Below are 22794 nucleotides of genomic sequence, written 5' to 3'. Positions count from 1 at the left end.
GGGACCTGCATTTGAGTTCATGAGATGGAATACATAACATGTTTTTGTTGATAGCACAGATACATGGCCAGGAATGGTTTACATGAAAATGCCATTCATTGTTTTTCTCCTAACAATGTGCTTGTCTATAATAGTAGTAGTTGTTTGCTGTGGTATGTCATTCTGTAGATTGTGACCTGTAAATGGTTGGTCACTCATTGTAGGGTGAGATTTTGCAAGTCAGCACAGTGATACTCCAAACTCATTTACAAAGATGGAGCTGACCAAATAATTCCATTTCTACAAGTTTTATTGCATGGAAATTGAAGTCTTATGAACAAACTTTTTTCCATTGAATTTTAGTTTACAATAGTTAAGCCAGCAGTTAGGATAGTGGCTTATAAATCAAACTATACCATTAGTGAGATTAAATAATTTACAGTTCCTGGTTATTGTATTGGAATTCAACTATTTACTAGAGTACAAAATCTTTCAATGTTTTTATACAGGGTGAGTCTAGTAATAAGTACCTAACATTAAATATTAACAGTATCAACCATTTTAACGTCCTGGTCATCTCTTGTCCCGTTTTCTTTTTTTGCCTTCCTCTAACCTGAACTGATGCCTGCAATGTGAAAGAAATCTGTTCAAGAAGGTGGACAATGCATAACAGCCAAATAGAGGCTAGGAATTAGTACCAATTAAGTCACTGACCATGTAAAAGAATGAAACCCGTTGGTAATTGAGACACTGCATATCAAAGGAGGCTGGCTGCTGGGTAATTAAGGTTATCGAAGCAAAATCTCTAACCTGGATTGCCACCTTCTGCCATCATTCCACACCCGGCCAAATGATGGCAACCATGAATCGTCGGTCTCCGACGTGTGGTTGAAATTTGCACCAACTCTATTTGGAGGAAGTTTCTTCAGTTTCTCTTTCTCTTCTGAAATTAAAACACGTCTTGAGTACCGGTGAATTTAATTGTACAAAATCTTTCCGAAAACCAAAGATGAATTCATGCTACTGCGCTGGAAGGTGCTGTAAGTTAGCAAGTGCTACTTTGTCTTCAATGCAGCTTGATATTGGCCTACCTTTTAGCAGTAGTCTTAATCTTATGCCTGCCCTGTTCCTTTATATCAAACTGGTTGAATGTCAACATGGTCAGAGTTAATTACCTGCAGTTTGCAGCTTCATAACCTTCATTGCCCTGCTTTACCCCATGTCCTTCCATCAAATCACCTGTATTCAAATGAATATTTCCCTATTTGTATTTGCTCATACCAGGCAGCATGGTAATGAACCACCCTCTATTGCCTCAAAATTCTGACTATACTCACACTTCCAACTATGGTTTTAGTCTGTTATTTTCCTAAAATATATCATTCAATTAGCTTTTTGTGACTTTCCAAATTTGACTTTCAAATACAGAACTGCAAATCCATATGCTCATTATCTAACCACTGCAAACAATGAAGTTCATCTTTACTTGGCCTATTACAAGTATTCTTTAACTAATAATATGCACAGGAGATTCACAGTTGAGGGTCATCATTTGAGGAGTTGTGTTTTTGGCCAATAGAGCAGAGGGGTGCAAGAGATTATCTAAAAAGGTTTCCAAATAGTTCCTTTGTTCAGGAATACCATAATCTGAGCATAAATTTAGAACAAGAAATTGAAAGGTGGCTTGACCAGTTTAAAAATTACAGCTTCCAATTATTTTTTCCAATTAAGGGGCAATTTAGCATAGCCAATCAACCTACCCTGCACATCTTTTGGGTTGTGGGGGGTGAGACCACACAAACTACATGGACAGATTGAACCTGGGACCTTGGTGCTGTGAGGCAGCAGTGCTAACCACTGCTCCCTTGAACATTTTTTAATGGTTACAAAATGCCTCATTGCCTTCAAACAAGATACTTAAAGGGTACAGCGAACAACCAGAATGCACGGTAGCATTGTGGGTAGCACAATTGCTTCACAGCTCCAGGGTCCCAGGTTCAATTCTGGCTTGGGTCACTGACTGTGCGGAGTCTGCACATTTTGCTCCGGTTTCCTCCAAAGATGTGCAGGTTAGGTGGATTGGCCATGATAAATTGTCCTTAGTGTTGGGTGGAGGTGTTGACCTTGAGTAGGGTGCTCGTTCCAAGTGCCGGTGCAGGCTCGATGGGCTGAATGGCCTCCTGCACTGTAAATTCTATGAGCAGGATGCGATTAACAATCTTTTTGAGTACCCAGTTTTTCCATTAAGGGCATCGTAGTGTGGCCAATGCACCTACCCTGCATATCTTTGGATTGTGGGGGTGAGACCCATGCAGACTGACCCAGGTCCTCGGCGCCATGAATAATCATCTTTTAGTGTCATAAGTCAGCTTATGTTAACACTGCAATGAAGTTGTGAAAAATCCTAGTCGCCACATTCCGGCACCTTTTCAGGAACATTGAGGGAGAATTTAATGTCCAATTCACCCAACAGAATGTCTTTTGGGACTTGAGGAAAACGTGCAGATTCCGCAAAGGCAGTGACCTGAACTGGGACCCTGGTGCAGTGGTAACCACTGTGCTGCCATTAGTTAGTCAGAAGAGAAAAATGTGGGTTACATGTTAAATGGTCATTTAAAACTGGAGCTCATCTGAAACTGCTGCCCTTATCCTAACTCACCACATCTCAATCAAACATCTACCCCTGTGCTCACTGACCTACGTTGGTTCCAAGTCCAACATTTTCATTCTGGTTTTCAAATTCTTCTGTGGCCCATGTAATCTCCAACCCCCAACAACTGAATATCACTGATCCTCCAATACTGACCTTGAGCATCCCTAATTTTAAACATTAACATTAGAGACCATACCTTCAACTACCTGGCTTTCAAGCTCTCTTCCTCACCTCTGTGATGATCTCCACAGTGGGTGGCTGGCAGATGAGAGGTGGACGCACAGCTATGACTCAGAGGCCACCTATTGCACCAGACTTTTGGGAGGTACAGCGCAGCTTGGTTGGGTTCCTCCTTCGGGGTGTGCTCATTCGAGCTTGCCATGGTCGGGTAGCAGGCATACATACCCTTGTCCCACCTGACTTCACTTGGTATGGCGTGGTTCAGGACAATGCTTGCCTGAATGCAATAGGGAAGGTGCAGAAGCCCACAATCATACTATCCAGGGGTGAGCATAGAAACATGCCAAGTGATCAGGTGCAGAAGAGAATGATGCAGTTGAAAATGAAAAATAAGTTTGAATCTAGGAGCTGCCAACAAGCAAATTATTTAAATATAAAGGATGTTGCAGCTGTTCTTGTCAGTGCATGTAACCGACTGACCCATTGCACAAGGTTGTCATGGCCTTCTCGGATAAAGGTGTTTCTAGGGGATCCACGGCCTCAAGTTGTCATGAGCAGAGCTGAGACGATTCTGCAGAAGTGCCCGAAGAACTCCGATTGATTAGAGTTGCTGGTAGTTGAGGATGGGAGGCTAAATCCTCTGAAAAGAGCTGGAATTCTACCCGAGGAGGTTGAGAGCTTTCAAAGGACTCGGGCTGGTTTAGCACAGGGCTAAATAGCTGGCTTTTAAAGCAGGCCAAGCAGTGCAGGTTCAATTCCTGTACCAGCCTCTCCGAACAGGCGCCAGAATGTGGCGACTAGGGGCTTTTCACAGTAACTTCATTTGAAGCCTGCTTGTGACAAGCGATTTTCATTTTCAAATTAGTGCCATATAAGCTTGACTGGACCATCCAGTAAATCGGAGATCGAAATCTTCGTATTCACTATTTAATGAGTAATTTAAAATTATGTAAAGTTACCACAGTTCCAGATGACCATAGGCTTCAAGAGGGAGAGCTGACTGGTGGTGATTTAAACTGAAGATCACCACACCTCAGGTGAGGGGCAAGGTTGAGATGGTGGAGCCTTCATGAATAACCTCAGGGGGTACGGGAATTGAACCTGTGCTGCTGGCCTCGTTCTGCATCACAAACCAGCTGTCCAGCCAACTGAGCTAAACTGACATCAATTTGCCTGTTAATTTATGATCATTAAAGTTACAAAAAGTGATAAAAAGAATGTTTACATTTAGAGTACCCAATTCATTTTTTCCAATTAAGCGGCAATTTAGCGTGGCCAATCCACCTACCCTGCACATCTTGGGGTTGTGGGGGTGAAACCCACAAACATGGGGAGAATGCAAACTCCACACAGACAGTGACCCAGGGCCGGGATCGAACCTGGGACCCTGGCGCCGTGAGGCAGCAATGCTAACCACTGCGCCAGCGTGCTGCCCTGCAAAAAGTAAAATCTTAAGCATTGTTTTCTCGTCGGGATCATTTGCTAAATTCCATTCGTTGCTTGGTTTGTTGGTCTCCACAGGGATCATAATGCCTCCTTTATCCCATCTCTTTGACCGATCTTTTGGTCACCCGTCCTTAAATTACCTCACGTGAACCACCCTGGGAACACTTTTCAATATTATATACAATAGGTGTTATATAAAAATGTAAATTGTTAAAAGCCAGCAGGTTATTTGAGCATCAGCTGAGGAAACAGGAGGAGGCGAGAGATTGGGAAAGTAAAGGAAGGGGAGGGTGGTTTTGGATCCGGCGGGGGTGAATGGTGTGTTTCGGAAATTTTACAGTAGATTGTATAAATCGGAACCCCCAGCCAGGGAGGAGGGTATGAAGCGATTCCTTGGGGGGGGGGGGGGGCGGGAGTTCCCGAGGATAGATGAGTTGGTGGAGGGTCTGGGAGCCCCAATTGGGCTGGGGGAGGTTATAGATGGGTTGGGGGCGATGCAATCAAGGAAGGCCCCAGGACCTCACGGATACCCGGTTGAGTTTTATAAAAAGTTTTCCGGGACTGCTCCTGGTAAAGGCTTTTAATGAGGGGAGTGCTCCCCTCAAAGTTATCGCAGGCATCGATTTCCATTATTTTGAAGCTGGATAAGGATCCGGAGAGTTGTGGGTCGTATAGGCCGATCTCCCTGTTGAATGTGGATGTGAAACTGCTGGCAAAGATCTTGGCCACACGTGTAGAGGACTGTGTTCTTGGGGTAATAGGGGAGGACCAGACAGGATTTGTGAAGGGACGACACCTGACGTCCAATATTAGATGGCTCCTAAATGTGATAATGATGCCTGCGGAGGGGCGCGAGGTGGTGGTGGCCATGATCGCAGAAAAGGCCTTTGATTGGGTGGAGTGGAAGTACCTGTGGGATGTCCTGGGAAGGTTTGGGTTCGGGCAGGGATTCGTGGATCAGGCACAGGTGGCGAATGTAAGGACCAACTGGGTTCGATCAGAGTATTTTAGTCTGTGCAGGGGGACAAGACAGGGGTGTCCACTCTCCCCACTACTGTTTGCCATGGTCATAGAGCCTTTGGCAATGGCGCTAAGGGCATCAAATATTTGGTGGGGGATAGTGTGTGTGTGGTTGGGGGGGGGGGAGAAGGGGAGCATAGGGTCTTGCTCTATGTGGATGATTTGCTCCTTTATATAACAGACCCATTGGGGGAGAATTGCAGGAATTATGGGAATACTGGAGGAATTTGGCCAGTTCTCAGGGTACAAGCTGAACATGAACAAGAGCGCGGTCTTTGCGATCCAGGCAAGGGGGCAGGAGAGGCGAGTGAGGGAGATGCCGTTCAAAGTGGTGAGAAGGGGTTTTCGGTATCTGGGGATTCAGGTGGCAAGGGACTGGGATCAGCTTCATAAACCAAATTTGGGCAGGGTGATTGAGCAAATGAAAGGGGACTGCCGTAGGAAGGACATGCTCCCGCTGTCATTGGCGGGGAGGGTACAGACTGTGACAATGACAGTCCTCCCGAGATTGCGGTTTGTGTTTCAGTATCTTCTAATCTCCATCCCCCAAGGCATTTTTTAGGAAGATGAACGCAGTGATCTCGGGTTTTATATGGGCCGGGAAAGCCACGAGGGTGAGGACTTAATGATCCGTTGAGCTGCTCGCAGAAAAATACCTTGGTGCGTGACAATAAACAAATCCAATCCAATCCAAGAAGGTCCTTCTTGAGCAGGGGCGCGGGGAGGGAGGCTTGGCCCTCCCGAACTTTATTAACTACTACTGGGCGGTCAATATTTCGATGGGTAAGGGGGGGGGGGGGGGGGGGGGGAAGGTCGGTGTGTGGGAATGAGTGGAGGCAGCATCTTGCAAGGGCACGAGTCTGGAGGCACGGTTAACGACCCCTCTGCCGTTTTCGACGGCTCGTTACTCCACAAGCCCAGTGGTAGTGGCAGCCCTGAGAGTGTGGGGGCAATGGAGGCAGCACATGAGACTGGAGGGGGCGGTGTGGTCACCGATCTGTGACAATCACCTGTTCGCTCTGCGGGGGGGGGGGGGGGGGGGGGGGGGGGGGGCTGAACTGGGGCTTTAGGAGGTGGCAGAGGGCAGGGATTGAGAGGTTTGGGGATCTCTTCATTGAGGAGGGTTTGCCGAGCCTGGAGGAGCTAGAGGAGGAGTTTGAGTTGCCGGGTGGGAACGGAGTTCGGTACCTGCAGGTGCGGGACTTTTTCCGGAGCCAAGTTCCAAGATTCCCTCGCCTCCCTCTAAGGGGACTAAAGGACAAGGTGATATCTAAAACAGGAGTTGGCGAGGGGAGGGTTTCAGAAATATATAAGGAATTGATGGAGTGGTAAGGCATCCCAATCGGGGAGGTGAAGAGGAAGTGGAAGGACGTGTTGGGAGGGGAGTTGGAAGTAGGGCTAGTGGAGAAGGCCCTAAGGAGAGTCAACACATCCTCGTCGTGTGCCAGGCTTAGCCTGAACCAGTTCAAGGTGGTCCACAGAGCTCACGACTGGCCCGGATGAGTAGGTTTTTTGAAGAGGTGGAGGACAGATGTGGGTGGTGCGGGGGAAGTCTGGCGAATCATGTACATATGTTCTGGGCGTGTCTGAGGCTGAGGGGATTTTGGCAGGGATTCTCGGATGTCATGTCAGAGGTCCTGGAAGGGAGGGTGACTCCGAGCCCAGAGGTCATAATATTTGGAGTGTCGTAAGATCCGGGGGGGGGGGTGGGGGGGCGATATTTTGGCCTTTGCCTCCCTGGTGGCCCGGAGCCGGATTTTGCTGCAATGGAGGGACTGGGAGCCTCCAAAGACGGGGTGTGGGTCCGTGACATAGCAGGATTTCTCAGGCTAAAGAAGATGAAGTTCGCCGTAAAGGGTTCATTACAGGAATCCCCTCGGAGGTGCCAGCCGTTCATCGACTTTAAGGAAAATGGATTGTCAGAAGGAGGGGAAGGGGAGGCACAGCAGTGAAGAATAAGGGCAGGGAATCTAATATATGGGTAGGTAGGAGTTAGTACCGGCTGGGGGGGGGGGGGGGGGGGGGAGAAAGAGTTGGGCATTTACTGGAGTTTTCTTTTGTGTGTTGGACTGCTCTTGTTTAGAATGTTAAAATTATAAATGCCTCAATAAAATATTTTCTTTTTCAAAAAAATGTAAATTGTTGTTTTCTGTGCCGTAACATTATGATTTCATGACATCTCAATCCATTCTAATTAAGTGGTCATCCAGAATATCAAACACATACTCTGTTGGATAAACTCCTCATAAGATGGCCCTATTGGCTTTGGTGTAGTGTCTGGATCATCCTCGACAATAAGCCAGGGTGGAGTAGCACCTGGAGGTCAGACATAAAGATTATCAGCTGGAGACAAAGGTACAATCACTAGAGCATGATCTTAATCAGAACAGAACTATAATGTTAAAGGTGGAGAAAAATAATAAATGGCAACAGTGTAAAGAAGGTGCATCTTTTTACAGAAGAATCTGGTCGAATTTATTTCACAAATAAATATAGGTTTGCAACTTGAGGTTTTGCAGAAGTGAAGATGCAGATATCCAACAAGATTACAACCTGCCCTCGTGATCCTGAAAATTCTGAGTAAAATGATTTATAATATTAAACAGAAGAATTTAAATGAGAAATATACAGTTAAGTTGGAAGGGAGAGAACATTTATCATGTACAGTACACAGATCCAGATGGCGAGGTATCCTCTCATATATAATTTGTTGAAGGCCAGCAGTATGCTGCTATTCTCTTAGATGAGAAATGTGGGAGTACCTCCAGCAAACAGACTGTAGCATTCAGAAAGGTGACTCACTGTTACCTTCTCAACAGCAACCAGGGATAGGCAATAAATGTCAGCCTTGCGAGTGACTCTCAGAATATTAAAGGAAAAAAATCAGAAAGAGGGAAGAAGGGAGAAACTAAAAGTTTGAAAATTTATATAAAATGGCCTAATTATACATGTGTTGGGTCACTAGAAAAATATTCACATTTCTGCAAATAAACTACACCAAAAACATGCTATTAGGTTACACCTATTGTTTCCAGACCCTCATGATGGAAATTAAGGTGAAATTTGTTCATCAGATTTTGCAGTAGAATAAACTTAAGTGGCTAATAATGCAGCCCACTGTATGTCTGCCTGTTAATCAGCAGCATTTACTCAAGTGATATTCAAGTAACTACACCAGTAAAAAATCTGGTTTATACTTAGTGAAAATTTGCAAATTACTACTTCACACAGAAGAGGTTTACTGATCATTGCATCATCCAAATATATAACACTTGCATACTAATCTTTTCCCAAATTCCACTTCAAAATGAGGCATTACAGTACACATTGAAAACCTGCAGAAAGTGATTTCTTCACCTGTGTGAATATTCCTGGTTTCTGGTTCGGATAGCTGGAACTGTAGGAAAAGTTTGAGACATTAATTGCAAATCCAAGCAGACCAAACCCAAATTAAAATTGCACATTAAAAAGATGGAATATTCAAGTAAATGTTAGTATCATTTTTGCTTTTTCATATACTCATATGACCAGACTACATGGGTCAGCTACATCATATCACAGTCATAGCAACAATTATGCAGTGTCTTAGCCTTTATGAATACCATAACCGCTATGAAAATACAAGTGTATTGCTCAGGTTTAAAACTACATTATACATACCAAATAAATGTAAGTCAAGGGACTTAAAAAATCTACAAACCGCTTTTTAAAAATAAATTTAGAGCACCCAATTTTTTTTCCCCAATTAAGGGGTGTGGTAGTCTGCATTAGGAGGATTACGGTACCTAGTAATGCCAGAATACCATTGGTGGAGAATGTACTTGTTTCCACTGGATAAGCTAGTATGTTAGCTCCACCCTGCAAGGCGGGGTATAAGAGCCCGTGCCGCCCCAGCAGCTTTCTTCTGTACCTGCGCTGCTGGGGTAACCAGGAAAGGTAAGTGGTTCATCTAATTTTGCTGTTTTTCAGTTAAAAGTGCAGTGTAGACTAGTGTCTGATTGGCTGAAGCTGCCCCCACCCTAATTGCTGAGAGGCAGTTATCTGGCAGTAACCTGAGGCCTGTTAAGGGGCACAAAGGTACACATTGTTTTCTTCTCTTTGAAGTTTTAGTGTGAGTCATCCTAAAGTCTGTATAAAAGAGACAGAAAGCGCACATTAGTAAGCATTGCGCAGGTCAAGGCCACACAGCCTGAGTGAGAGAGATACAGACCGAGTGGTAATTTGGTGCAGTGAGGTAATTCAGTGAAGAGTGGGAGAAGGTGCTTTTTCCCTACTGTTTTGTTCTCTCTCTTTCTTCGGGCCTAATTTCGGGAGCCGTTCGGAGGAGGAGGAGCAGTCTCTGTGAGTATAAAAACCTAACGGAAACTTCCTGTTTTCCAGTTTTTTCCCCCCAAAAGTGACGTCAGAGGGAAGCTGTGATCTGAGTGGTTGATAGCAAATCTGCCCCAAATTTAAAAAAAAAACACAGCTAAACTCAAACTTAAATTAAACTAATTAATTAATTAGTGATGGCTGGTCAGGTGATGTGCTTGAGCTGCTTGATGTGGGAGCTGGCAGATCCCATTGCGAGCTGCAGCGACTACATCTGCAGTAAGTGTTGGCTGCTCGAAGAGCTCCGGCTCAGAGTTGATGAGCTGGAGTCTGAGCTTCAAACACTGAGGCACATCCGGGAGGGGGAGACTTACCTGGACACTGTGTTTCAGGAGGCAGTCACACCTGTCAGAGTAAGTAGTTTAAATCCTGCCAGTGGCCAGGGACAGCAGGGTGTGACTACAAGTCAGGCAGGTAAAGGGAACCAGCAGTCAGGAACTCAGGAGCCTCAGCCCTTGACTCTGTCCAACAGGTATGAGGCATTTGCTCCCTGTGTGGATGGCGAACAGGGCTGCAGGAAGGATGAGTCAGCTGACCAAGGCACCATGGTTCAGCAGGCCATTCAAGGGGAGGGAGTAAATAGGTAAGTTGTAGTTGTAGGGGATTCTATTATCATGGGGATAGATAGTATCCTTTGTGAGCAGGATAAAGAGTCCCGCATGGTATGTTGCCTGCCCGGTGCTAGGGTGCGGGACATCTCTGACCGGCTTGAAAGGATACTGGAGAGGGAGGGGGAGGATCCAGTTGTTGTGGTCCATGTCTAGGAAGGCAAGTCTAGGAAAGAGGACCTGTTTAGAGATTATAAAGGGCTAGGATTCAAATTAAAAAACAGGTCCTCAAGGGTCATAATCTCCGGATTACTGCCCGAGCCACGTGCAAATTGGCATAGGGAGGCAAGAATAAGGGAAGTTAACACGTGGCTGAAAGAGTGGTGTGGGAAAGAGGGGTTCCTTTTCATGGGACACTGGCATCAGTTTTGGGACAGGGGGGACCTATACCGTTGGGATGGTCTCCACCTGAACCGAGCTGGGACCAGTGTTCTGGCGAAAAGAATAAATAGGGTGGTCAATAGGACTTTAAACTAAAGATTGGGGGGGAAGGGAAAGTCAGGGAACCAAGAGGTGAAGTAATCAGTGGGAAGCGTAGCTGCTTACGAATACAAAAAAGCACGAAAAGACAAAACTCAGGAGAGGTTACGATAGTCCCCATCCCACAAAATATGACACAGTGTCTGGAAAGGCTCAGTAAACCAAGGTCCACCACACTAAGAAAACAAAAAGGGACGGTCAATAGAGAATTAAAGGTGCTATATTTAAATGCGCGCCGTGTACGGAACAAGGTAGATGAGCTTGTGGCCCAGATTGTGACTGGCAGGTATGATGTGGTAGGCATCACAGAGATATAGTTGCAGGGGGTTCAGGACTGGCATTTAAACATCCAGGGATTCACAACATATCAAAAAGACAGGGAGGTGGGCAGAGGAGGCGGGGTTGCCTTGTTAATTAGGAATGAAATTAAATCAATAGCACTAAATGACATAGGGTCAGATGATGTGGAGTCTGTGTGGGTAGAGTTGAGGAACCACAAAGGCAAAAAACCCATAATGGGAGTTATGTACAGGCCTAACAGTGGTCAGGACCGGGGGCACAAAATACACCACGAAATAGAAAGTGCATGTCAGAAAAGCAAGGTCACAGTGATCATGGGGGACTTCAATATGCAGGTGGACTGGGTAAATAATGCTGCCAGTGGACCCAAGGAAAGGGAATTCATTGAATGTTTACAGGAGGGCTTTTTGGAACAGCTTGTGATGGAGCCCACGAGGGAACAGGCCATTCTGGACTTAGTGTTATGTAATGAGCCAGACTTGATTAAAGATCTTAAAGTAAGGGAGCACTTAGGAGGCAGTGATCATAATATGGTAGAATTCAATCTCCAATTTGAAAGAAAGGTAGAATCAGATGTAAAGGTGTTACAGTTAAATAAAGGTAACTACAGGGGCATGAGGGAGGAACTGACGAAATCGACTGGGAGCAGAGCCTAGTGGGAAAGACAGTAGAACAGCAATGGCAGGAGTTTCTGGGAGTAATTGAGGACACAGTGCAGAGGTTCATCCCAAAGAAAAGAAAGGTTATCAGAGGGGGGATTAGGCAGCCATGGTTGACAAAGGGAGTTAGGGAATGCATCAAAGCAAAAGAGAAAGCCTATAATGTGGTAAAGAGTAGTGGGAAGTCAGAAGATTGGGAAGGCTACAAAAACAAACAGAGGATAACAAAGAGAGAAATACGGAAAGAGAGGATCAAATATGAAGGTAGGCTAGCCAGTAACATTAGGAATGATAGTAAAAGTTTCTTTAAATACATTAAAAACAAACGGGAGGCAAAAGTTGACATTGGGCCGCTCCAAAATGACGCTGGTAATTTTGTGATGGGAGACGAGGAAATAGCTGAGGAACTAAATAAGTACTTTGCGTCAGTCTTCACAGTAGAAGACATGAGTAATATCCCACCAATTCCAGAGAGTCAGGGGGCAGAGTTGAATATGGTAGCCATCACAAAGGAGAAAGTGCTAGAGAAACTAAGAGGTCTAAAAATTGATAAATCTCCGGGCCCAGATGGACTACATCCTAGCGTTCTAAAGGAGATAGCTGAAGAAATAGTGGAGGCGTTAGTTATGATCTTTCAAAAGTCACTGGAGTCCGGGAAAGTCCCAGAGGATCTAGATGACAGGACTGGGGGCATTCTGGCTAAGTTTGCCGATGATACAAAGATAGGTGGAGGGGCAGGTAGTATGGAGGAGGTGGGGAGGCTGCAGAAAGATTTAGACAGTTTAGGAGAGTGGTCCAAGAAATGGCTGATGAAATTCAACGTGGGCAAGTGCGAGGTCTTGCACTTTGGAAAAAAGAATAGAGGCATGGACTATTTTCTAAACGGTGACAAAATTCATAATGCTGAAGTGCAAAGGGACTTGGGAGTCCTAGTCCAGGATTCTCTAAAGGTAAACTTGCAGGTTGAGTCCGTAATTAAGAAAGCAAATGCAATGTTGTCATTCATCTCAAGAGGCTTGGAATATAAAAGCAGGGATATACTTCTGAATCTTTATAAAGCATTAGTTAGGCCCCATTTAGAATACTGTGAGCAATTTTGGGCCCCACACCTCAGGAAGGACATACTGGCACTGGAGCGGGTCCAGCGGAGATTCACACGGATGATCCCAGGAATGGTAGGCCTAACATACGATGAACGTCTGAGGATCCTGGGATTATATTCATTGGAGTTTAGGAGGTTGAGGGGAGATCTAATAGAAACTTACAAGATAATGAATGGCTTAGATAGGGTGGATGTAGGGAAGTTGTTTCCATTAGCAGGGGAGACTAGGACCCGGGGGCACAGCCTTAGAATAAAAGGGAGTCACTTTAGAACAGAGATGAGGAGAAATTTCTTCAGCCAGAGAGTGGTGGGTCTGTGGAATTCATTGCCACAGAGGGCGGTGGAGGCCGGGACGTTGAGTGTCTTTAAGACAGAAGTTGATAAATTCTTGATTTCTCGAGGAATTAAGGGCTATGGGGAGAGAGCGGGTAAATGGAGTTGAAATCAGCCATGATTGAATGGCAGAGTGGACTCGATGGGCCGAATGGCCTTACTTCCACTCCTATGTCTTATGGTGGAAACATCTAGCGTATTAAACCCTTCAATTGTCTCCAATCTTGTTTCTGAGGTTATTGATCGTGCATCAAGGGGCAATTTAGCGTGGCTAATCCACCTACCCTGCACATCTTTGGGTTGTGGGGGTGAGACCCACGCAGAGAATGCAAACTCCTCACGTATGTTGACCCGGGGCTGGGATCGAACCCGGGTCCTCAGCGCTGTGAGGCAGCAGTGCTGACAACTGCACCACCGTCCCGTGCCCCTTCAAACCCCTTCTCAAGTGGATTGCTGATATTAAGTTTATTCTCAAGAGAGCAGTCTCAAGCCTGAAGCAATTTCTCTAAAAGCTTTTTAAAAATCCAAATAGTTGATGCTTGGAGTATATCTGATTTCAGCACAAACCGCAAAGGTTGGATTACAACTGACTTTAGTATAGGCCACCTTGATATGTCGGTAGATCTAGAGCGAGAGTATGAGATTACAGCAGGACAGCTCCAAACTCTTTACTGCAACAAGCCGCACTGAAGTGCCACAAGGCTTCAGAAAGTAGATGGAAGTTGGAAGAAACAGTGCAAATTCTCTCCCCAAATAAGCAATGAAAAGGAATCAAGGGTGCTGCAGCATTGCACATCAAACTTTCCTTCCATTTTAATATATTTTGCTGCAACATTTAATACTGTTATGCACCCAAAACACATTGACACTTCACAGAAGTACCTCCATTATATATTCACACATCACCTGTTCACCAACGAAAGTCAAGGTTTGTCCATTTGTCATATTATTGGGTTGATGAAAATGTACTCCACTCGGTCCAGGTTCTGTGTCTTCCGTGCTGTAGGCACCAACACCAGGACTTGCAGAGAGAGAGACAATAAAATTATCTGAATAGTTTTTGTAAAAGAGCATGCTCTCCCCACCACCCCCTCAACAAACGAACAGATGAATGAATTTTCATTGAAAGTATGAATCTATCACTCCTTCGGACCATGGCCGACCTTCACGGATAGCAGCAACATAACGACAGGGCTCTGCAGCCTGAGCAACTGCAGGCTGAATACCCTCCACAATTCCAACACACAGAAATAAAAGCTGTGTATCTGTATCCTCACTCCACCAGATACATTCCAACATTAAGATTGGAAACGGAAGGCATTTTTACTTTATCGCTCCTCCTCAACTCTCTGGAATTCATGGTGTTATCACATGAATATTCACAGTGCGTCTTCTCGTCAGCAGTTTATGTGGGAATAAGAAAACCATCCAAGAAATTGCTGGTCTCGGAAACATTCCCCTTTCCACTTCCTGTGCTATAAATCTGTTTGCAAAGACAATCGAGAATCGTCTTTGCACCAATCTCTCCAAGTCGAGAAGTCTGACTAGGTCGGGAAAAAATGGGATGGGAAACTGAGTCTTAGCCAAAGAGGATGGAAGTCAGGATCGTTTGTGTGGTTAGTTTGGCAGAGGCAAGAAGCAGATGCACAGCAGTTCTCGGAGTTGCTGAATGGGGTATGTGGATTGGGGGGGGGGGGGGGGAGCAATAACACAACCCGCCTGTATTATGGTTGAGATGTTAATAATGTAAGAAGTAGGAGAAGTTTGTAACTGCTGAATAACTGGTACTCAGGGATAGCTTTAGTTGTTCACCATCCCTCTTTAACAGTTCTACTGTTCCTGGGAAAAACAATTTCAGCCATTAAAAAAAAAAAGGGAAAAACTGACAACAACTTACAGGATCTCCAATGTCACTGTCTTTCCCGAGACTGCCAACATTCTACTTGAATGTCAGTGACCCTATTTGTTTAAAACAAAACCCTATCTAAACGCAAAGAAAACAAATCAAATCCAATGAAGTTGGGGTTAACGCTGGATCAAAATGCACCATATTTTTCTGCTGTGGGAAAGACAAGTTATCTCCCCAGCGTTACACCATCAGATATCAACTGCAAATAATAGGGGAGGGGGAAGGCATATAAAGGAAAGAAAATACACAATAGAAAGAAACACGGTGACAGTAGAATGGGAAGGGGGTGATAAAGAGTTATAGAATGTAATCTGAAAGCCCTCCACCTTCTAGTGGTTCCACCGATATAAACATCTGTGATTAAGACTTGATTTAGAGAATGCCACAGCAAAAATAGTTGTTGGAAGATAAAAGACCTACCAGAGATTCTCACACATCTGCAACATTTTTTATACACACGCACAATTTATAAGTGAAAGGATAAATAATCTGGCCCCAGAACATTGCGTCAGTGCCACTCTGCAGCTAGCTGCTGGAATGCACACAAGCATAGCTCTTTCCAAGTGCCATTTCCCTACTGAATACATCTAGCTTCTGGTTCCACAACTGTCCACACTCACGGGACAGAGAAGTCACACAAGCCTACATATATGGTGTTACATGCTGACTTTCCAACATGGAGCATCAGCATGGGGATAACTTTCAACATCTGCCTTAAGACATGCCCCACAAGATGACATTCAGGTAACAGTGACAGTTTTGTCCCGAGTTTATAAATCATAGAACACAGGCAGGACTTGCAAATACTAAGGAGCCAGGAACTGGAAATAGAGGGAGATATTCTGGGATGTTGGACGAACTGTTGGAATCACGGCAATGCCTCTCAATTTATGCAATTCTTCCTGGGGTATGGGCCCATCAGAGCCAGCAACCTTCCAGTATCAGGTCATCCAATACCTGGTCAATCTTCACGTGCGAGCCTTGATAATGAATGTTCAAGTGTGGATCAGAAATGCCTGATCATACCCTCACTCGGTATTCACATCTATGCATTTTCCAACACAGATTAAAGGTGCCGCAAGGCCCGACTGCCATGATAACGATAATGTTTACACGTTTTGTCAACATATCAATAGAGGTTAAAAAATAATAATAAAACACTTTTCTCTTACCTCTCATAGCGGTCGACTGCAAACACTGGAAACCCATCGACAGAATTCTGCTCTGCCTGTGGCTGGTTTTGATTCAGGAAAAATCAACACTTTTTTCTTAAAGTTTAAAATACAGCATCAAAAGTAACTATTGCAAGAGGTGAATAAGCACCCAGATGTTCATCTGTAAAATGCATTGTAACAAAGCTATGCAGGCTCTAGATGTTCAACCCCAATGGTCTTGATGATCTTGGGGAATAGGATATAATCCACAACAAATTAGCTTTACAAGTGCTCCCTCTGCTATTTTTGAGTATATCTGCTATATCTCAGACTCTCAGCTATAAACTCACATGCTCGTCACCTACATTGGTGAGCTCTCAGGGCTGGGTACAGGAGTCAAATTGTTCCCGTGTTCCAAGGTTGTTGGAAGCATTGCTAATGCCTTCCTCACTTAAACAAACACAAATACACCAAACCTTTCATCTTCCAAACATTCCCCTTCACTATTCCTATATTAAACAAAGGAGACTAGCATTAAATATGAAATAAGCTTGTCTAGGAAGTATTTACATTAATAGAATAATATATTATATTGAATATTGGTGACAAGCTATTGCAACCTAGTAAATGTTTGATTTGTGGAATCACATCGCAATGGATGTATTTATTATGTCCATTTTCTTTATAACATCTTAAACAGAGAATTGGTTTTCCATTATTTTCAACAGATAACTGGGAAAGGGATAAATGTAGCTACTGGAAATTTTTTACCTATTAGGTCAAATGTCCTTTACCCGAAACCCTCGGGGCCAATTGCATTTCAGACTAGGCTAGCTATTGTGTAAAGTAAATAAAATGGCTAGAAAAGCAAGCTGTATCACTGAATAATTGCAGGCTTTCCATACCCATAGAAACCCTACAGTGCAGAAGGAAGCCATTCGGCCAATTGAGTCTGCACCAATCCTCTGAAAGATCACCCTCCGTTGGCCCATTCCCTGCCCTATCCCCGTAATCATACCAAACCTGCGCATCTTTGAACTGAGGGGAAACCGGAGCACCTGGGGGAAACCCATGCAGACAAGGGGAGAACGTGCAAACTCCACACAATCATCCAAGGCTGGAATTGAAGCCGGGTCCCTGGCTTTGTAAGGCAGAAGTTCTAACCACTGTGTCACCTGTAATAAGTTCCTTTTTAAAAATATTTTCCAATTAAGGGGCAATTTAGCGTGGCCAATCCACCTACCCTGCACATCTTTGGGTTGTGGGGGTGAGATCTACGCAGACATGGGGAGAATGTGCAAACTCCACACAGACAGTGACCTGGCACCATGAGGCAGCAGTGCGAACCACTGTGCCACCAAGCCCACAAGTTCATTTTTTAAACGTTCGCCACAAAACCACGTGGTAAACAAACAGCGCAAACAACTAAACTTTCCATGCTAAAGGTCGCGAGGTTTATGGATGTGTTTGGTTTTTGGAGTTACGGGTCAAGGATACTCAATCTGTGTCAAAATTTTCATTGACAGTTTAAGAAAATCCTAACTTCCCTCTTCCTTTAGGGCCAGAGTCATTTCTGGGGTACAATCAGACAAAGATGATGTTTAATTCTCTTAAATTGCACAGATAGAAAATTCAAAATATACCCAACCTGACTAAGATGCAGTTTAGGAGCATGTTTCCCATTCTAATGAGGGATACAGTATTCATAATCAGTCCATGCCTGTTGTGGGGCTCCTCTAGTTATTAGTCAACATCACCTTTATTGCCCCCTCAAAGACATTTAATCTCAGCAGCGACACCCATATTTTGCCTTTGAACATATAGCTGAGGTGCGAGACTAACCGATTTGGAGGAAAGTAATTATCTTTGTAGATACAAAGGTTTATTAAAAAGATGTTTGTGGGATATGAGCATTATGTATAGAGAGGTTCGAACCACAGAGGTTCGAGGGAGTAGAGCATAAGGGAAGGCCATTCAGCACACTGAATTGAAGCCATCATTCGAATCACATTTTTCTGCTAATTTTCTATAAACATTAACAGAATGGAGAATGATATCCCTCACTCAATACAGGAAAAGAAAAAGTTAGAAATCAAATCATAGAATTTACAGTGGAGGCCATTCAGCTCATCGAGTCTGCACCAGCACCTACCCTTTTGGACATGAAGGGGCAATTTAGCGTGGCCAATTCCCCTAACCTGCATGAATAGCAAAACCAAAAGGAGGGAGTGTTCATATATTAATAGAACCATATTTAGAGACATTACTGCATATAACTGTTCCACAAAACTCAACTCTGTGAATTAAAGCAATTGCTTTTAGATTGGAGATTCCTTGGTTTGAGTGAGTTTTGTATGAATAAAGTGGAAAAACACAGCATCGCTTAAGAATTTTAAAATCCTTTTGTTTCCAGTTGTGGCTGGGGGTTGTCCTACTGTTGACAGGCAATGTTGGAAAACTAATTGAAGTCAAGTGCTCAATCCTAGCTTTACATAATATCTGCGCACACGCTTTTGGGCTCTGGGGTGGCAGGGGGAAGTATCTCTGGATTGTGACTGATATAAAGCATCCAGGCTGTGAGACTTTCCCCTCCAACATCAGTTCAGTGAATGCCAATTGCAGCCATTCGAGTGTCGCCCTCACTGAGATTTGCCAAAACAGATCAGGAGTCTAAAGTTCAGGGCCTTCCTATGGCTTAGCTATGTACTGGCTTAACCTGCAAATTATCAAGGAAGCCTCATTTATGTCTTTCAGAATCATTGCGCAATACATATATCAGGAGGTGTAAAATACAACAGTTGCCATGGATACGGTTCAGGCTCATCCCGGTAAAACCAACCTCAAAGCCAGCCTGCACTACCTCCTGTCTTCTTCGTTCCACTTCCCGAATATATTCTGCTTCCTAGAGGGAATTGAACAAATGACAAATTTAAAATAATCACTTGTTGCTGAAGTGGAAAGTCAAGAGAGACAATGGAATCTATTAAATAAGTGTGGGGGGGGGGGGGGGGAGAAAAACACAGGCCTGCCTTTAGACAGGGGCAATACATAATCAGTAACAAGTACACTACAGTAACTGAATGGAAGCATTAAAAAAGATGGTTAGGTTAACTCCTTTGTTCAAATAGCAAAGAAAATAATTCCTGCTGATATTGTTAACAATGATGCTAATGTTTCAATGAGATATCAACCAGAGTGTCTTGCGCTTCTTTGAAGCAATAAGCAAGACGGTCCCTTGCAAATCCGCAGTACCAGGAGGGCACAAGAACAGTTTTCTGATCAGCACCATACCCAGATAGGAGGTCGGTTAGCTGGGCGACTGGTTCATGACGTGGAGCGACACCAACAGCACAGGTTCAATTCACGTCCTGGCTGGTTATCCATGAAGGCCACGCCTTCTCAACCTTGCCCCTCAGCCGAGGCGTGGTGGCCCCCAGGTTAAATCACCACCAGTCAGCTCTGTCTCAAAAGAGGAGAGTAACCTCTAGGCCTTGGGGACTGTGGCAACTTCACACCAGTATTACAACAACAACAAAAAAGAGAACTTTAGTGCAATCTCGTTAAACAGCACTGGTTGTAAGATTATACCTGTATATTCTCAGTTATCACTTTGGTTTTGCTTTAGTAACACTATTAGATTTTCTTGGTCAAAGACTGGATATATTTTGACAACAGGAACATAAAATAACAGGACTTATAGTATGCCCAAATCTTAATTATTTAAATGGTTGCGAAAGAGACAATGCAGCAGAGATGCAGCAGGTCATAGGCTAAAGAAAGGCATGCATATTTCACACCACCTTCCACAACCTCAGGACATCCCAAAGTGTGTATCAGCCAGTGAAGTAATTTTTAAGTGTCATCACGGTTCAAATGTAGAAAATGCCGCAGCCAATTTGCAAGCTCCCACAGTGACAAAAATAACCAGATATTTTATTTGTGGTTTCGAGAGGGAAATAAAATTGGGAAGAATTCCTCTGCTCTTTGATATTTCTCCATTTCATAGAATCCCTACAGTGCAAGAGGTAGCCATTCGCCCCATCGCGTCTGCACTTACCCTCAGAAAGAACACCTTACCGAGACCCACGCCCTAGTCCCCTTAACTCACCAAACCTTTTGGACACTAAGGGGCAATTTAGAATGACCAACCTCCCGAACCTGTACATCTTTGGACTGTGGGAGGAAACCAGAGCACCCGGAGGAAACCCACGCAGACAGGGGGAAAATGTGCAAACTCCACAGAGTCACCCGGAATGGAAGCCGGGACCCTGGCACTGCGAAGCTTTGAAATAGTGCCATGGAATCCTGTACGCCCACCCAAGGGGGCAGCCTGGGGCCTCATCTGAAAGACAGCGCCCCTGAAAGAGCAGCACTTTCAGTACTGCAATTTCGAGTGACAGGTTAGAATTTGTGCTGAGGCCCCACAACCCTCCTCCTGCCCCACCCCCCCCCCCAACCACACACCCCAAAGTAGGATGTGACAATCTACTGACACAAGAGGCGAGAATGCTACCCACAGCTAACACCTTAACGATAACATTGCATAGAATCTCATTCATTTACACCAATTTAACCTAAACATACCTGTTTAATATATTCATCCTCCTTCTCTTCATAGTTTTCCACTGCCTTTGCGACAGCCACTTTGAACCTTAAGAAAATAGACAGTGGAAAGAGAATTCTGAAAAACTGGAAAAAGTCCTAGTTTTCATTCATTTTTCTTCTCTCATAATTGGTGTCCAATAGGCATGTCCCCAATTAAGGATACAGTTAGGGCCCCCCTAACCTCCATATAATGCATATACATATTTTGTGACATAGCAAAGAACATCAAACGGGGGGGGGGGGGGGGGGGAAAACAAAGGAAATGGTTGCTAGTCCGTGCAGTTGGTGTGAATTTGCAGCAGGACTTCAAAAGAGAACCGGATGAGGTCCCGGCTGAAGCCATTACCACTGCCTAGAGATGGCTGTTACCATTTGTTCACTGTAGTCTCATGGGACTTATTTGACCACCATTGGGGGCTTTGAGCAGAGTTTTCCAGTATTCTTTTATCTTCAAATTAACTGTTTTTTACTAAGAAAAAAATTGGTTTATTTTGCCCCATTAAGGAATTGACATAGCTGATGCTGCATAAAACATTGGGATGCCTGGCTGTAACATGACTGTATGAGACAGACTTGATGGATCAGCAGGTCATTTTCTGCCCATCACTTTCATACATTCTTTGTGGAAGCCGGTTGAACATTGGTGCAGGACCATATTTCAAAATGGGTCCCCAAATCCCCCATCTTTTTAAAAAATGTTCCAATTAAGGGGTAAATTAGCATGGCCAATCCACCTACCCTGCATATCTTTTTGGGTTGTGGGGGTGAGACCCACGCAGACACAGCGAGAATGTGCAAACTCCAGATTGAGCTCTTCACTCGGTTGTGAATGCACAATAGTTAAGCGTATTCAAGGCTGAGATTGATCATGTTTTTGGAATCTTGTGGGAAGCAGACAATAAAGGGGAGTTGAGATTGAGGATTAATTTTGATTTTATTGAATGGCCTTTACTCTCGTTTCTACAGTTGTACAAGAACAAATTTTGATAATACAGTATAAATTGCAGAGTAGGGGTAGCAGGGCGGCGCAGTGGTCCAGATTCGATCCCGGCTGTGGGTCACTGTCCGTGTGGAGTTTGCACATTCTCCCCGTGCATGCGTGGGTTTCGCCTCCACAACCCAAAGATGTGCAAGGTGGGTGGATTGAACATGCTAAATTGCCCCTTAATTGGAAAAAATGAATTGGGTACTCTAAATTTATAATAAATAAATAGTGGAAATCCGCCACTTACTTCTCATAAGCATCACCAGACAGCAGGAACTTGTCTTTCAATTTAATGTCGGCTTTGTTTTCCCACCAGAATGTGTTGGTTTGCTTCAAGTGTTCTGAGCTACACAACCAAGCCAAAAGGTTAACATTCAGATCAGTTAAGATACTCGTGCTTCCTATTTTGTTGCAATTCAGAACAATGAGTGCACATGGTTGTCAATAGTGACCACTGAAATTGCCCATCGCTATGGCAGACAAATCTTTATTCTATACTGCTCATGAAATGGGGGAAAGAGGTGATTCAGTACCTTACGAAGTGCTCCAGCAGCCCTCCGTACAGCACTGCCAGGCTCTCGTTCGTGATGTGTTTCTTCACTTCCATCTTGCAGCAATAACACCAGAAGTTCTGCTCGTGCTCAGTGAAGTCATATTTCTCCACTTTCACTTCTTTAAGAAACTGCTGAGCATCCTCTACCTGGGGATTAACAGCAAACACTTTAAGAGGAAACATCGTTGCTTTGGTGAACTTCTCTAGATTGTAATCAGCAAATTCACATTTACAAAATGAGAAAGATGGAATATTTTGAAACTCTTGTTTAAATACCGCCTTGACAGGGTCTCGATTTATGTGCAATTCTTTCTTTTTAAATTTAGAGTACCCAATTATATATTTTTTTCCAATTAAGGGGCAATTTAGCGTGGTCAATCCACCTAACCTGCACATCTTTGGGTTGTTGGGGTGAAACCCACGCAGATACGGGGAGAATGTGCAAACTCCACACGGA

The 22794-nt window shown here is 44.2% G+C and overlaps 1 protein-coding gene across 1 annotated transcript in view; it reads right to left on the bottom strand.

Moving 5' to 3' along the window:
- Positions 1-271: 271 nt before the first annotated feature.
- Positions 272-22794, bottom strand: part of cenatac (centrosomal AT-AC splicing factor) — a 23675-nt gene continuing 1152 nt past the window's right edge. The window contains exons 2-11 of the mRNA XM_072487752.1: positions 22318-22540; positions 22032-22130; positions 20779-20845; positions 19034-19096; positions 16213-16274; positions 14038-14152; positions 8636-8675; positions 7505-7594; positions 790-922; positions 272-604 (exon numbers count right to left, since the gene is read on the bottom strand). Of these exons, the coding sequence (XP_072343853.1) occupies positions 553-604; positions 790-922; positions 7505-7594; positions 8636-8675; positions 14038-14152; positions 16213-16274; positions 19034-19096; positions 20779-20845; positions 22032-22130; positions 22318-22540 (944 nt within the window). The 3' untranslated portion in view covers positions 272-552. The remainder of the gene's footprint in view (positions 605-789; positions 923-7504; positions 7595-8635; positions 8676-14037; positions 14153-16212; positions 16275-19033; positions 19097-20778; positions 20846-22031; positions 22131-22317; positions 22541-22794) is intronic.

The sequence above is a fragment of the Scyliorhinus torazame genome, chromosome 21 (genome assembly GCF_047496885.1).
Source record: "Scyliorhinus torazame isolate Kashiwa2021f chromosome 21, sScyTor2.1, whole genome shotgun sequence".
NCBI classification, from domain to species: Eukaryota; Metazoa; Chordata; class Chondrichthyes; order Carcharhiniformes; family Scyliorhinidae; genus Scyliorhinus; species Scyliorhinus torazame.
This window is presented reverse-complemented; position numbering and strand designations above follow the sequence as displayed.